Source organism: Gopherus evgoodei, chromosome 17, assembly GCF_007399415.2.
Source record: "Gopherus evgoodei ecotype Sinaloan lineage chromosome 17, rGopEvg1_v1.p, whole genome shotgun sequence".
Taxonomy (NCBI): Eukaryota; Metazoa; Chordata; order Testudines; family Testudinidae; genus Gopherus; species Gopherus evgoodei.
Window position 1 is genome coordinate 18,668,297 of NC_044338.1, and position 15,740 is coordinate 18,684,036.

The window sequence follows — 15,740 nt, forward strand, 5'->3', positions numbered from 1 at the left end:
AAATTTCTCTGTTCTTAATTTTGTCCCACTACCTCTAGTTATACCCTTATTAGTACAAGCTTAAATATTGTAATTCTCTACATCTTTGATGTTCACACTGCCCATCATTTCTGATTACAGATCTTCTCTTTAGGACCCCTCAACTCTGCAACTACAAGTGTAACTTTGTAACCAGTTAGAGGCCCAGTCCTCTTAACTTGTTACATATTATATGTTTTGGTTTATGTCAGTAGTGTAGTAACTCTTCCCATGTTTGCATATAAATTCTTATGTGCTGCATAACTCTTTGTATCAGCACATCAGGGAACACCTGGGCAGCTACCCCATAGTGCACAGATTGCCTAGACCAGTGCTTTTCAAGATATCTGATGTGGGGCACCGGCAATTTTTTTTCTAATGTGCCAGGGACTGGTGCCATATTCTTATCCTATTCGACACTCTTAGGAGGAAACTTGCCACGGACCACCAGCCGATGGCTCGCGGACTGTCATCGGTCTGCGGACCACCACTTTGAAAAGCATTGGCCTAGAAGACATGCTCACAGAGGTCTTGAGAAACAGAAGACTAGCCAAACTAGTAGCACAAGAATAGCCCTCCACAGCAAAATACGTTGAAGAACCAGTTACAGAAGAAGGCAACCATGTGTCAGCCTAGGCCCCTGGTAAGGATAAAACACTGTTAACTGCTGTAGTTGCTAACAAAATATTATCCATGATGCGTGTGGACACAAATCATGTTTGGAGTGAAGTAAGCTTCTGGCTGGTTATAAATTTGATTTAAAGTCATAGGATGGGCAAAGCACTCTTTAGCCAGTTAGATAAGCTATCTGTAAATGAATAGGAATGCACACCAACTCCCTCCCGTGGATCCTGCAGACGTGAACTAAAAGGTACCTAGTTCACATTAACCTACCTCTTTAAACAGGACTACATTAATACACACTAGGCACCTTTTAGTTTGCATCCACAGCGTTCACACAGGGAGTAACAGTGGAGCACCTTTATGCACGCTGTATAGTCCAAACTGCACGGCAGGCTAGACATAAACTTGAACTTTTCTCACTGTTTTGCCAGTACCGGTGCTAGACAATGATAAAAACAATCATTTAGACTGAGCACTGGCCTAACTGACATCTTTGCTACCCTATCACATTATAAATTAAGGCAGTTTGGGACTACATGTAGATAGAGATGGTATGGCAGAGACCAAAGAAGTCACACTTTTCAGCTTGCAGCTGAAAACATACATAAATGTGAGTGTGGAATGAGCATAAAAGTGTGGAAAATGCAGCATAAAATTGTGGTGAGATTGTATAATCCCGTGCCAATGCTCAGAAGTAATTTTATTCAAGTGGTCACAACCTTTGGCCCTAATTCTGCAAACATTTCTGCACATATGTAACCTTAGACACATTCATGAGCATGAGTTTTGCAGAGCAAGGGCCTTTGTCGTCCCCTTCCCCCCCCCGCGAATGTAAAGAAGATGAAGAAATAGCCGCATGATGAGCCTAGGCTTTTTTGTTTTCATTAAGTAATTTTTGAATTATTGGTTAAAGGAATTAAATTGATTTTTTTTTCTTTTAAAAACACAAATATGGCTGAAGGGATTTTTTTCAGATTTTTTCTGTCACCTACAAAAATTCACCTCTGAGGCAAGACCAAGCCTGGAAAGTTTTAGACATAAGAGGTTTTTTCAGTTATAACACTTGCAGTAAACATGTCCACCGCCACCACACTACAATTATCCAGGGAAATCTATAATCTTAACAAGAGCTGGCATTCGCTACCATGAATTTATACACATACTTGCTTTATATTATTGTATGTGTGTCTCTCGCACATTTAGGCTCTGGAGAGGTGGTTTATTTTCATAAGCCATATTAATGTGCAAACAGGCAAGGTTCACTCACTGAAAACAAATCTCTTAAAACACAGTATCTGAGAAAATACTCAGTGTTCCTAGATCAGTACTATTAATTAGTCATAAGAGGGCTTTTTTGTAGTATTGTGCCACAAATGCTTAACTGATTTATTACGCATGTAGATAAAACTTGTGTTTCATTTCACCACTGGTGCACAAAAAGCTCATTACTGTGTTTTAGAAGCGCCTGTGAAGACATAAATTCCTATGCAGAAGTTAAAATCACAGTGTAGAAAAATGGAAACCAAATTCTGCATGAAATTTTCAGATGCCAGAAAACTGAATGCATAACAGTGGGAATCTTGCAGTTGACTTCACTTGGAAATGGACAAGGCCCTAAAGATACATCAGTGAGAGAAGACCCAACATACTCTGGTTTTTAATCTGTAAAATGGAGAGATTATACAAACTAATAATTAGGAAAAACTAGGAGCTAATCCAGTCTCAGTATGAGCCACTTTGATCTTGGGCAACGTGTCAAAATCTGTTTACTGCCCATCAACTCACCTGTGGGTAAAAACAGGCCCTCAGATATCAAATGGTCCTTCTGGGAGGTGGTGAGAGAATCCTTTGTTGATGTTTATCTGTCTTCCTGTTCTATGATAATTTGCCATAGAAGAAATAACTGGAGTATTGTATCCTCCCACTGCTATATGCCCTATGTTGTTGTTCTGATATTCATTTTTAAGTAACTTGAATATGACTAGTTTGGTATGGACCTAAGCCTGAGTTATGGACATTATGAAAAGTGGTACATCAAACCAACCGCCAGTTAAATAATGTTTGGGTTATTGTCGGAATGTCACAGAGTACCCTGTCATTTTGTTTCAGCAACTTGTCCTTCCAAATGCACAGTTCGCCTTATGGCATGCCAGCAGTAAAAATGTCACTTACAATAATTACTTTTTGGTGAAAATGCTTGCTGACTTCCTACCTTCAAGCTGTTTTTTACACAGTGGGGAGATAATAAGAAATGACTTTATCCTGACTGCTCAAATGAACACTAAATGGAATTTAGGTTATTACTGTATATAGAGGGCTGTGTACTGAAATTTAAATAGTGGATTGGAAAAACTGCAGAGATTTGTTTCTGAAAATTATAGTGGATCTGCTTTTTCAATCCACTTCTATCTAAAACTTAAGGCAGCTGTTGTCTGCCTGTTGCCTTCAGAATATAATATTTTCCTTAATCCTTTTAGAGGCCCCTGAATAGGCCTTCTGTGTTTCAGATGGTCTTTCCCCCAACATCTCAATGTTTTGTACTTTATTCACCATCAGTCTCTTGGCAGTAACACACATTCAACCACTTATCCACACCATTATTGTTGAGCTAATATAGGATTGAGTACTTCTTTCTAGAAGTCAAATGTGCCACAGAAAAAGTCTCGATATAGTCAATTTTTATTTTGCTCTGAGAACTCAGATGGTTTTGGTTCAGATCACTCTTGTCCTACCAAAAGGCTTTGGATTACATTGTCTTGGCAAAAGGACAAAAGGGAAGGAAACTACTTGTTGCCATACCTGTAGAAATTAGACAGTAGCTTGAATCAAAATGTTTGGTGCTTCCTGGGATCCATAGTTCTCAAAAGAAATACAAACAATTCTGCTTAAGGAGCCATGTTGTAAACATCCCACCAAGATATTTCATGCTTCTGGGAATAACAAGGTTGCATCCATCACCTAGTGTTTTAACACTTCACCATCATCCATTTACCTCTTTTGGAGGGCATACTTCCGTGCCTCGTATCTCAATCATGCTGAAGTCCATGCTATTCTAAAGAGTTTGTAACTAGTTAAGTCAAGCACTACCTGCAAGCCGCTGAACACCGGTATCTGTGTTGTTCTAACTTAGTTCAGTTTCTCTCCAGGGTGAACCTCCTGTTGGCCATCTTCTGTAGATCTGGCCAGTGTTAGTGCACAGATAGGGCAGTTGAGGACATGCTGCTGTAAAAGCTACTTGTAGTTGAAAGAATCAAAATAACATACATCACCAATCTGTTAGATTATCCCATCCAGCCTCTGCAATTGTAGGATATAATTTCCTGCATAGTCCACATGAAGAAAAATGGAAATCCTTCCTTTGAGCGTGTACAAGAGAATCCCAGTTTTATGTAAATTTCAAGCATGCCCACAATTTTCAGACAGCATGTGGGAGTGAGTTCAGCAGACTTTGAAGATTTATGCACAATAGGTCTAATTCTTTTTTTTACATCACTGTAAATCCAGAATAAGTCCATTGAATGCAATGGAGTTGGACCCATGTAAAAGCAGTGGAAGTAAGATTCGGGTCCACTTGTCCTTCTACCTGAAGTGAGACTTATACCCTGAAGTCCTGCTGAACCTGCAAGTTTTAAGGACTCTGGAGAGACTTCACAGCTTGCTGGGCTGGCTCCCCCAATCATCCACTTGGTCTTAATGTGGTACATCTGCCCTTTGGAGGAGTGCGAAGTTTAGTTTAGTAAATTGAGATTCAAGTAATCAAAGTTTAGCTGTAATAGTATCTTCTAATCATTCATGATAATCATTGATATCTCATATAACACTCTCTATGAAGAATGTATACATTTGGTGCTGATGCTCAGGACGTTATTGTTGGGAGTATTCATTGGACATTATATCTGTCTGTGTGTGTGTGCTCAGCACAGATCCACCTGATGCTCAGTTCCTTCCACTAAATCAGAATCCATTGTAATACTCTGAAACTGTGGAGAAGGATAATATGATTCAACATAGCAATCATCTGTACTAGCTGTGGTGGTTCTTTGTAAGTGGCTGCAGTTTTCATTTCAAAGCATTGCCTCTGTCATTCCCCACTTTAGTTGATGAACAAGTAGACCCAATCCCTGACCAACCAGGGACTCTCGACTAAAGAGATATTGCAGAAATGGTCTTTCAAATGCAGCATCTGACCTATGAATTAGATCCATAGCATAATACTATAGAAAGGAGTGACATTTCAGAGATATGCAATAGCAGCCACTCCAATGCACTCCAACACATTGGTACCAAAATCCTCACTCAATCACAGCAGGAATTTATACATCATCTAATTCATTTAGACAAGTCATTTTCAACCTTTTTTTCATGTGCCAACCCTTAACAAATGGAGGTGCAAACTTCTTTGGAAATCTTAGACATAGTCTATGGACTCTTGGCTGAAAACTACTGATTTAGACAATCTGATTGTTCCACCAACTTTTTAAGTATCACATTCAAATTCCAGAAGAAAGTGACTCTCACACTAGAGGAAATGCATTAAATAAGCTTTTCAGAATTGTTATCACCTTAGGATTGGAGAATGTGGTAGAGTTCTGTACAGAAAAATGGCAGTTTGACATTAGAAAATCCAGCAGTCGGGAGGGAAGAACAGAAAAATCCAATACTAGGTCCAGTAGAATGTACAGCCAAAACTAATGAATGAAAGCAAGAGCTCTGAGCAGTGCTTCAGACTGTGTGGTGTTCTATAGAACTTTGGTGATGAGAAAAAGTGGAAGGAATGCATAGAGGAGGTTGGATTGAAAAATACCCACTTTTAAGCATGCTGTGGCTTCGTCCAATGCAATAGGGAATGCACAACCACAGAACATAAATCTGTGGTTCATGTAGTAATGAGGAGGTTGCTATATTGTTCTCAGCCAGCTTTGCAGTATGCCCAACCAGAGTCAAATCGTATTCTCTCAATTCGGAATGGAATACAATTTTGCACTATTTATTTTTTTCTTAAATCACAGGAATTAAATATAAATATCAGCATTGCGGTTGAGCAATCAAACTATCACTCGTCAGGAAATTCTGAAATGTAGGTATTTTTCTGCAGCATTAACACAATTATATTGGATAGCTTTCAATTTTTTTATGTTATAAAAATAATATAATTAATTCACATTTAAGAAAGAAAACAAAAATAGAAAGCAGATGGGCAATGTTGACTTATTTTACGTTCATTTATTTATTTAGCTTTATATATTGTTCTTATACCACACTCTTGATTGCAGTAGAAAGCTTAACTTTTGGAATTTCCTAATTTATGAACAGTTTATATGCAAGGAGACTAGTGGGACCCTCCCAAGCTTGGTCCACAAGCCACGCTCCAGTTGCATCAGATGCGACCCAGATTAACTGTGCAGATCTTTGTAATGTGATCGTTTCTCTCTCTCTCTTCTTGGCTGTTTTGATCAACTGTGAGGAAGTTAACAATGTCGACATCTCAACTGTCATCTGCATGCTTCAGTGATGAAGGGGGTCGGAGCACACTTCTCAAATGATTCCGGTTGTCTGGACGTTCAGCCGATATCATTTCACTGATTATATTCAATTCACATTTGAAAACAGCCATGTAAAGAATAGACAGCTTTGGGGGGGTGAATGTGCAGGCTATGTAAAAGCTTATATTCTACAATACAGGAAGGCAGCCGCCTTGGAAACGTACTGCTCAGCTGACTATAGGTGCTGGAACTAGGTGGGCTGCCGCATCCCTTGGCTAGTAATGATTTCTGTCATGTGCAGGGTTTGCAGTTTGGTTCAATGGCTCTCAGCACCCCCACTGTACAAATTCTTCCAGCACCCCTGCAGCTGACACAACCCTGCACAGTCAGACTCCAGCTTTAGAGTACTTGATTTCTCATCTCTAATGTTGCACTAACACTAGTATTTTGCGTTTATATATATAATTATATTATTCTATCCCTTTTAAATATTTCATCTTTCACACTCAGTATATCCAAGTGCTTTACAAAATAAATATATATGCCTTGTACCTGATCCTTCAACCTTTCGTTATTTTTCTCAGCATACAGTGTAATGATGATCTTAGGCTACGTCTAGACTACCCTCCGTATTGGCGGGTTAAAATCGATTGCTCGGGGATCAATATATCGCGTCTCATCTAGATGCGATATATCGATCCCCGAGTGCGCTTATATCGATTCCGGAACTCCACCAACCCCAACAGAGTTGCGGAATCGACAGGGGGAGCCGCGGACATCGATCCCGCGTGGTGAGGACGGGTGAGTAATCTTAGATATTCGACTTCAGCTACATTATTCATGTAGCTGAAGTTGCGTATCTAAGATCGATTTCCCCCCGTAGTGTAGACCAGCCCTTAGAAAGGGTGTGCATACAAAAGTTGTACCTGTTTTAGATATTATAAAAATCTGTGGTGTGTGCATACGTGCGTATCATACGTAGTTTGAAATCACAATACAGTGAGTGCTCCTAGAATAGACCAGTTGTTTTCCTTTGCGTTCCAAAATCAGATTCAGCTATTCTTACCTTTTTGAGTAAATAAAAAGGTTGGTTGCTCTTAAAAACAAAATTCCAGGAGGCTGTTGATATGTAAAAATAAACAACAAAATTTTAACTAATCCCCTCTGTCAGCAACATACTACATTTCAGTAATGGGAGAGAGAGGTGTTGTTTTACCTTTGATGTCTGCAGTAGCAGGCTGAAAAAAACGATACTGGTGAATGCTTTTGTTTAGTTCTCTGTGAGGTGTTTTGGGTTTGGTTTTTACTGGATATGTGTGGCTTGCAGGGAATGCATGGAAAATTGCATAGGAAATTTGCAGCTGCTCTAGTTATTTACTAAGATTTGTTTAAGTGGCACAAGGGACAAAATTAGAAGAAACTTGAACCATTGCTGTGCAGTTTATTAGCCAGGCAGCCATAATTTTGACCTTGATGTGGGTTAAAGGACACAGACCTGAGAAGAAATCTGTTTATCATGTAGGGAATTCATGCCATCCCTGACAGTGTACAGTGAACAAGATGGATGATCTGCCAGATTGGTCCCTCGCATGGGTGAATCGGGGCAAATTTACAGTACAATTCCTTTGCTGTTCCTGATACAAAAATAACATTTGCTGGGTTTATATTCTATTGTATGATGAGTCGGGGGTGAGCAGAGAGAAGAAATTAGATTTGTAGAATTCTTACTGCCTTAAAGATTTATATAGAAATGGCTCTCCTTTTATGTCTGTCTCTTTTGCATCTTTCATAAACTACTAAAAAAAATTCAATTACTTTGGTTGACAGAGCAGTTTTTGTGAATGTGTCAGGAAGACTTCCCTAAATACAGTGTGGTAAAAGCTTCTATTGTTAAGATTTTTATTGCCTTCAATTCCCCCTCTTTATTGTGATTGCATTCAAACACCATGTTGACTTATGAAGTATGTTCCTCTATAAGAATTGACACATCAATATTTTGTAAGAAAATGACACAGAAAACAATACCTTGAAATCTTATAGCCAAGTGAGTTTCTTGCAGCCCTACACAATATTGAACCTTAATTATTAGATTTAAATTTCTGTTGCACTTATATCTTGCCTCTCTGAGAAAACAGAGATTAATCAAATAGTAAAATTACAAAATAGTGTAGTTTTAAAATGAAACCTTTCAGTAGCCTAGCCCTTAAAAGCAGCATTTTGCTGTACTTTTTGCATACCTGGGCATTTGTTAAAGTAGAATATAAACAAGAAGGAAGGTAGGTGTAATGCTTTGATTGCAAGATAATTATGCTATAGTCAGCTTTTCTTTTTTTTTTAATTACAGAAAGCACTCCAAAGACCTCGGCCAGTTGCAGTCCTGCTCCTGAGTCTCCTATGAGTTCCAGTGAATCAGTGAAGAGTCTGACTGAATTGGTACAGCAACCCTGTCCTGCTATAGAGACAAGTAAAGATGGCAAACCACAAGAATCAAGTGAGCCACCTGTTTCTGAATCCCAGTCGACAACACCTTTGCCTCTCTCGGGCCATTCAGCACTTAGCATTCAAGAACTGGTTGCTGTCTCTCCTGAATTGGACACATATGGCATTACGAAGAGAGTTAAAGAGGTGTTAACAGACAACAACCTTGGTAAGTTGCTTTGTTCTAATGTCTTTAATGAAATAAAACAAAGTATTAATGCTTTTTTTAAAGTACTGTGTCTCTAGAAAGAATGTTAAAGGGACTGTATCAAACTCATAGACTCATAGGTCAGAAGGGACCTAAACTGTTTAGGTCTAAAATGTAATCTGTTTTGAAATTGTTCTAATCTGATAAAGAATATCCTCCAGATTTTAAACACTACTTCCAAACAAAAAATAATTACTTTGTCACTCTTCTACATCATGTACACCTGGCCCACCAAGCAGACTACCATCCCCAGTTCCCTGTCCACAGTCATCTGAGTCCTGTAGGCTCTTCAAACAGCAACATTTCTGTGATGTTCAGTTCTCCAGTTGACAAGTTGTACTTCACCTCCAGCTTCAGGTATCCCTGTCCATGTAGAGATGGTAACCAGGGGCCCTAGAGCTTTGCAAATAGATGAGGGAAAGGGTTGGAAGAGGAGGAGCATCACAGGCAGATGGAAATTAAGGAGGTATGTCATGGATGTGGTAGAGGTGGAGAAGGAGAATCCAAACACACAAGGGTAGTATGTGGAAGTGGATGGGGCTGTTTAATTGTTACCTCACACAGAGTCCACAAAAGCTAATGCTGCCCTTGTCTGTGGAGCAGTTTTCTGGTTCAGGATGGAGTTACCAGATGACAGCACTGTATATTATCAACCACATCAGCAGTGCATCCAAGGGAAATGTAAGGAGTTGGCTAAGGCACAGGAAAGGGAGCCAAAGAGATCTGGGTTCTACTCCCAGCTCTGCTAGTGCCTTGATCTCTGACCTCTGTATGTCAGTAACTCCTCCTATGTGTCTGTTTCATTCTTCCTTTCTTCACAAGGTATTGGGAGATTTAATGCATTTATGTCTGTGAAGCACGTGGAAGTCGTTGGATGGAAGGCACTAGAGAAGGGCAGAGTATTGTAGCACCACTCGTACACAAATGTTAGACTTCTGATTATGTCACTTAATGCAGCCAGCATCTGCCATGAGGCAGGAATGCTTAGTATAAGTGTACGGAGGCTGCTCATTTCAAACCAAAAAGTGTAGTTGGGGATCTAGATATTGAGGCCTGTCTTCGAGTTGAAGTTTAGAGAAAACTATTGTCCTGTAAGTTTAAAAAGAGATTGAGGAGGAGGCTTTTGGTCATTCCTTCCCTGTACTCATCCCTTTTTCAATCCAAGGGCCAACTTTTTCCTAGGAGCTTAAACAGTTCAGACTGTCTCATTTATTATAACCATTTACAAGCATTAATATACCCAGCTTCTGCTAAGTCTACTGTATTTTAGCAAACAGGATTATATGACCCTTTTTAAGTCTGTTGCAGAATAACAGCGGCTGCCATCTTAGACTAAAGTAAGACCCATTTTACTCTTTTTTTCTTTTTTTTTTTTTAGTGTCACTCATATTCATTTAAAAAAAAATCTAGGCAGATCCTCTACAAAAAGTCATACATGAAAGCGAGTCCCATTAAACTTGAGGGAACTTCTCATGTGCTTATGTTTGTATAGTCAGAGCCATAGTGCTTATTCTATGGAGCTACTCATAGTAGTAAACTCTACATGTGGTTGTAAGGGTTTGTAGGATCAGGCCCTTCGTTTTTGGTTCAGAATGCTATTGGGTACTGTTCCTCCTCTGGTGTTCCAGAGAGGGTTTGAAAAGTATTTTTGTTTACATTTATTTTGATGCCATTTTTACTTAGTCTTTTTTTTTTTCCCCATGATTTTTGTTTTTCTACAGTGTGGCTGACAAGCCTAAAAAGCAGCAGAAGAGCCAGGAAATGTGCCCCAAACTCTGCATTAGGTGTGGAAAAAGTTTAAATGTCTCCTTTTGCCCTCAGTGTGCTGAAGTGCCAGATTTACTCAGTGCTGAGGCTTCTGTTCTAGTCCACAGGGCCACATGAACCTGTCTCAGCCAATTCCTAGTGGCTCAGTAGTTCACAGACCATTAGCCACTAAAGAGGGCATTAGAGTGAAACTGGTTTGGGTCACATGACCCATTAAATTGGATTGTGTTTGGAAAGTCTTCCCTCATGGGCCGCCTTGGATTCAAACACTAGTAACAATTCTAGCAACCAGTACTAACACTGCCAGCAGGGAGATGTTTGTAGCACAATAAGGATTTTCCAACTGAGGCAGCACATCACACTGTCACAAAGAGGAGAAAATGTAACAAGCTACCAAAAAGTCCTAAATTTGAGGGGCTGCAGAAAGTGCCAAAATACTGTAAAGAATTTTCCATAACAATCACAACAAAAGTAGGTCACTAAATACAAAAGCTAACTCTTGTGGCTACCGAATGGCAGTAAAGATGGAGCAAACTAAATGGCATGGGTTTTACAAATTCTCTGAAATCTATATTTAAAAAAATACAACTCTTCAATTGCTGTTTGAGTATATAGTGTATGATACACCTGCTCCCTACCGGTAGTGATTTATAATCTGGTTCCCATTAGCTTTACAGTCTTTCAAACCAGGTTGTTCAATCCCTTATGGTTGTTCTTAGGGAAGTAGAATAAACACAGCAGAATAAAAACATTTCAGTTTTGCCTTTTGCCGTCCATGTAATATTAATGTGATATTTGTAGTATCCCCTAACTTTTCATACGTAGTATTGGGAATACTTAAAGATTGCTGGGAATACTAAGGGAACGTTGTTTAGTTACAAAGACAATTGAGAAGATTTAAAGAGGAACTGCTGTAAATAGGTTACAGTGCTAATATTCATTCTGGAAGTTTCAACTAATTGGCAGTTTTAAAGATAAGTAGAGGGTTTATTTCAGAATATCCCCACTCAGTACCAGGGTACAGATATACTCTGGAATGCAGATGAACCAAAACTGGCATTTACTCTGATTTTTCAGAATTTCGGGTAATCAGGGTTTACCTGTACATGGACAGGTACAAAATGAAAAATGACTGTATTTTAAAACAGTGTAGTTGGAAAATCACTACTTTTACTTGCCAAAATATGAGTTTAGGGTTCTGTATTTCCACAGTAAGAGCCAAGAAGAGGGACAGCTTTAGGTAATATTGGGCGCCACACAAAGTAACATGCACACAGAGTTCTCCCTCCCCAGCCTAGGGTTGCCAACTTTCTAATCACACAAAACCGAACAGGCCTGCCCCACCCCTTCACTGCAGCCCCGCCCCTGCTCACTCCATCCACCCTCCCTCCATTGCTCACTCTTTCCCATCCTCGCTCACTTTCACCGGGCTGGGGAATGGGGTTGCAGTACGAGAGGGGTATAGGCTGTGGGCCAGGGGTGCAGGCTCTGGGGGATGCCCAAGGATAAGGGTTTGGGGTGCAGGAGAGGGCTCCAGGCTGGGGCGGAGAGGTTGAGAGTGCAGGAAAGGGTGTGGGCTCAGGGCTGAGGCTGGGGATGAGGGGTTTGGGGTGCAGGAGGGGGGATGGGCTGGGGGTGTGGGCTCTGGGATGGGGCTGAGAATCAGGAATTTGGGGTGTGGGAAGGGACTCCATTCTGGGGCAGGGGATTGAGGGTGTGGGAGAGGGTACGGGATCCTAGCAGCTCTTACCACGGCTCCAAGGAAGCAGCCACCAGGTCCCTGAAGTCTCTAGGCACATGGGTAGCCAGATGGCTCTGCGCAGTGCACGCTGCCTTCACACCCACAGGCGCCACCCCGTGCAGCTCCATTGGTCGTGGTTTCTGGCCAATGGGAGCTGTGGAGCTGGCACTGGGGGGACAGGGCAGCACATGGAGCCTCCCTGTCCCTGGCTGACCCAGCTCCTAGGGGTTTCAGGGATCTGGTGCCCGCTTCTGGGGGCAAAGCGGAGATAGGTCAGGTAGGGAGCCTGCCTTAGCCCCAGGCCCCCCTTGCACCCCTGACTGGACTTTTAAGGGCTCACCAGAGCTGCCAGTGTCCACTTTTGATTGTGCAAAAACCAGATGCCTGGCAACCCTATGCCAGCTCTATATACCCATGACCACCCCCTCCTCTGACTGTCCCTTATTACAACTCCCTCAAGCTTCTGTTGAAAGAGCAGATGGGCAAGGATTTATTTGGATGTATCAGGAGTCCCTGCCACACACGCGCACACATATAGCTCAGGAGTCCACACACGCCCCTCCGCTGCCCCAGTAAATCGGGAAACTAAAAAAGGGAGCCAGTGTGAAATTTTCCAAGGGCTTAGGTCATATGGGCCCAAAACTACCACTGGCTAACATCTCTTACACCTAGAGCAAGTGAAGGAAAATACTCTGTTGGGGGGCAGACACAGGACCCTGAGGCCAAGTCTTAGCAGATAAAAAGCTTTTCAGATTACTTTACAATATACAGTAGCTAAAATACTATCAAAAATCAAGGTTTGACTCAGATGACTGCAGGCTTCTCTTTTGTAGCAAAAGTTAATGCATATCAGGACAGTTTTGCTCAAGAAAAGCATTAAGTGAAGGTTGTTAGAAAACAAACTGTCTGGCCTGGTTTCGAGTGCGGTGGACATTTTTTATAGTTACTGCAAAGTTAAATCTTAAACATATAAATGAAAACAATAACTATGTGTACATTCAAAGTATGTATGTCCAAAATACATACAAATTGCCATCATGCTAGAGCATAGCATTTGAAACAGGGCTTAAGTACAGAATTCTTGAGAGCAAGTACTGCATAAAAGTTACAAAAATACACTTTTACTACATTTTGTAAATGGTGCCAACCTGCAATTGCTAAAGCACATTTACAATAGTAGTAAAAACAATATAAAATGGAAAGTATTTGCATGTGTCTGTGAAGACACTAGCATGAATGTTGCTGAACAGGAGATGTGTACAGTATTAGCGTTTGTTTCACTGATGGAATTGTCTGTATTATCTTAATGGAAGGAAGCAGTTATAGGACCTTCCCTCATAAAATCTAAGAAGCTGTAGTTGTCTTGCTGGAATTGACTGCTTAGTTAAAAGCTTGATTTACTTTTTAAAATCTTATTACTTTTTACTTCTGCACATTATGTCCATTATAAGGTCCTGATCCCAAAAGGTATTGAGCTCCTCTGCTTGCCAGAATCAGACCCTGACAAGTAAACTAAAACTGAGTAATTTCCAACTTGAATAGGGGAAGAGTTATTATTCTTCCTTTTATTTCTGTTGGGTTTTCAGGCAAGTGTGAAGTAAGAATAATTGACAGTGATTATATATACCAGAGCTCTGCTATTCCTTCAAAGAATTTGCTCCCCTTCCACCTCTAGCCTTTCTTTTGCATTGTTTTCTTCTTTTTAGTTTAGATTTGCCTCTTAGCTGAATGAATACATTTCAGTTTTGATTTCTTATTAGGTCAGCGATTGTTTGGGGAGACAATCCTAGGGCTAACGCAAGGCTCAGTCTCAGACCTCCTGGCTCGCCCAAAGCCCTGGCACAAATTGAGTTTGAAGGGACGGGAGCCCTTTGTCCGCATGCAGCTGTGGCTAAATGATCCCAACAATGTGGAGAAATTGATGGATATGAAGCGAATGGAGAAAAAAGGTAATTTGCAGCAGATTGCTGATGCATATTTTTTATTATTTCAAATGGGACCTTTTTTTAAACTATCCATGAGTATTATATAGGTTATATTGATCCAGCATTATTGAAGGATATGGAAGGGGCTTCACAGCATCTTTCTGTTTTCTGAACTTGATGCTAGCTTTGCTTTTTTTTTAATTAAAAACACCCTGAATGCTCAGTGTCAGGAAGCCATTGCTAGATTCACTATAGAATTAATTACTGTTGCCCTACTGCATCAGTGATAACTTGTCTTACCAAATGAGAAACGTGAAAAAGACAACTGGCTCAGGATATTCATTACTAGGACCAGAACCAGTCTCAGATATTGGGATGGAGGGAGTAAGCAGTGATTCCTAAGGGAACTTCTTGCTGTTCTAACACTGTTGATCACTAGGAGGAAAGATAAATGTAGTGATTTAAAATGATTCTATGAGGTGCATTTGTATCATGTAATTTAGTATCCTTATGTGGTTCTGGCTCCCCTCATCTGCTTAGAACAAAAACATTTATCTATTAGGTCTCTAAATTGTTATATACAATTTTATTATGGAACGTGTCCTGTGGATTTCAGATCCTTCTCTTTATTTTGAATCCATTGCTGAGAAATAGCAATTACAAAAACAGCCATCTTTTAGTACGATCACATGATTCTACAATACAGAAGTTCCAGATGCCGACTTCTAGCAGCAGTTAGCTGAGGGCAGATTTGTGTACATTCCAGCTAGTTATCCTGGATGACGATAGTGCACCTTTGCATCAACATGCTACTGTTGACTGATTTCACAGTAACATTAACATGTCATGAAGAAATTTTGTGGTTTTACTGAAAATTGCAGTTAAGGGGGCTTACAGGAGAGCTAGTAGTCTCCTGTTGAAAGTGAGCAAGAGAAACAAATCCCTGCTACAGTAACTTCTGGTACTACAGCACGATAAAATATCTCATCAGAAATTGCATGAGGTCTTCCACTGGGAGCAGAATCCTCTCAGGTTTCCCACTTAGCACTGTAAACTAAAGGGAGCTGAGATGGTTTCTGCTGCATTAGAAACAGAGCAAAAATAAATGGGCCAAATAGCAAGATATGTAACATTCCTAAGAGATTATCCTGTACAACGTTGAATAAAACCAAATAAAAAATAATTAAAAAGTAACATGGACAGCCTCCTTTGGAAAAGAGTTTCTAAACTGGATTTTTATCAAAGTCTGACGCAATACATATGCTGTAGGAAAGGAAACTGTGCCTGAATAAAGATAAGGCTGTAAATTGTTTGAGGGCCTCAGCTGAGCTCCTAAACTGTGTAAGTGCTGTCCTGGTAGCAGAGCACTGGAAGTGAATTCAGCCCTGTATTCACTCCAGAGTTCTCTCTTGCAGCTAAAGGTCCTGTTGTTCAACCATTTAAATTACCCTGGAGCCACATCAACAATGTAAATTTCCATTCAGATAGTGTCAGTG

General features: G+C 40.3%; 1 protein-coding gene across 1 annotated transcript in view; it reads left to right on the forward strand.

Moving 5' to 3' along the window:
* The window catches only part of CUX1 (cut like homeobox 1), a 356,919-nt gene that overhangs the window by 320,450 nt on the left and 20,729 nt on the right, over window positions 1-15,740 (forward strand). The window contains 2 exon segments of the mRNA XM_030536988.1: window positions 8,470-8,772; window positions 14,080-14,268. Of these exon segments, the coding sequence (XP_030392848.1) occupies window positions 8,470-8,772; window positions 14,080-14,268 (492 nt within the window).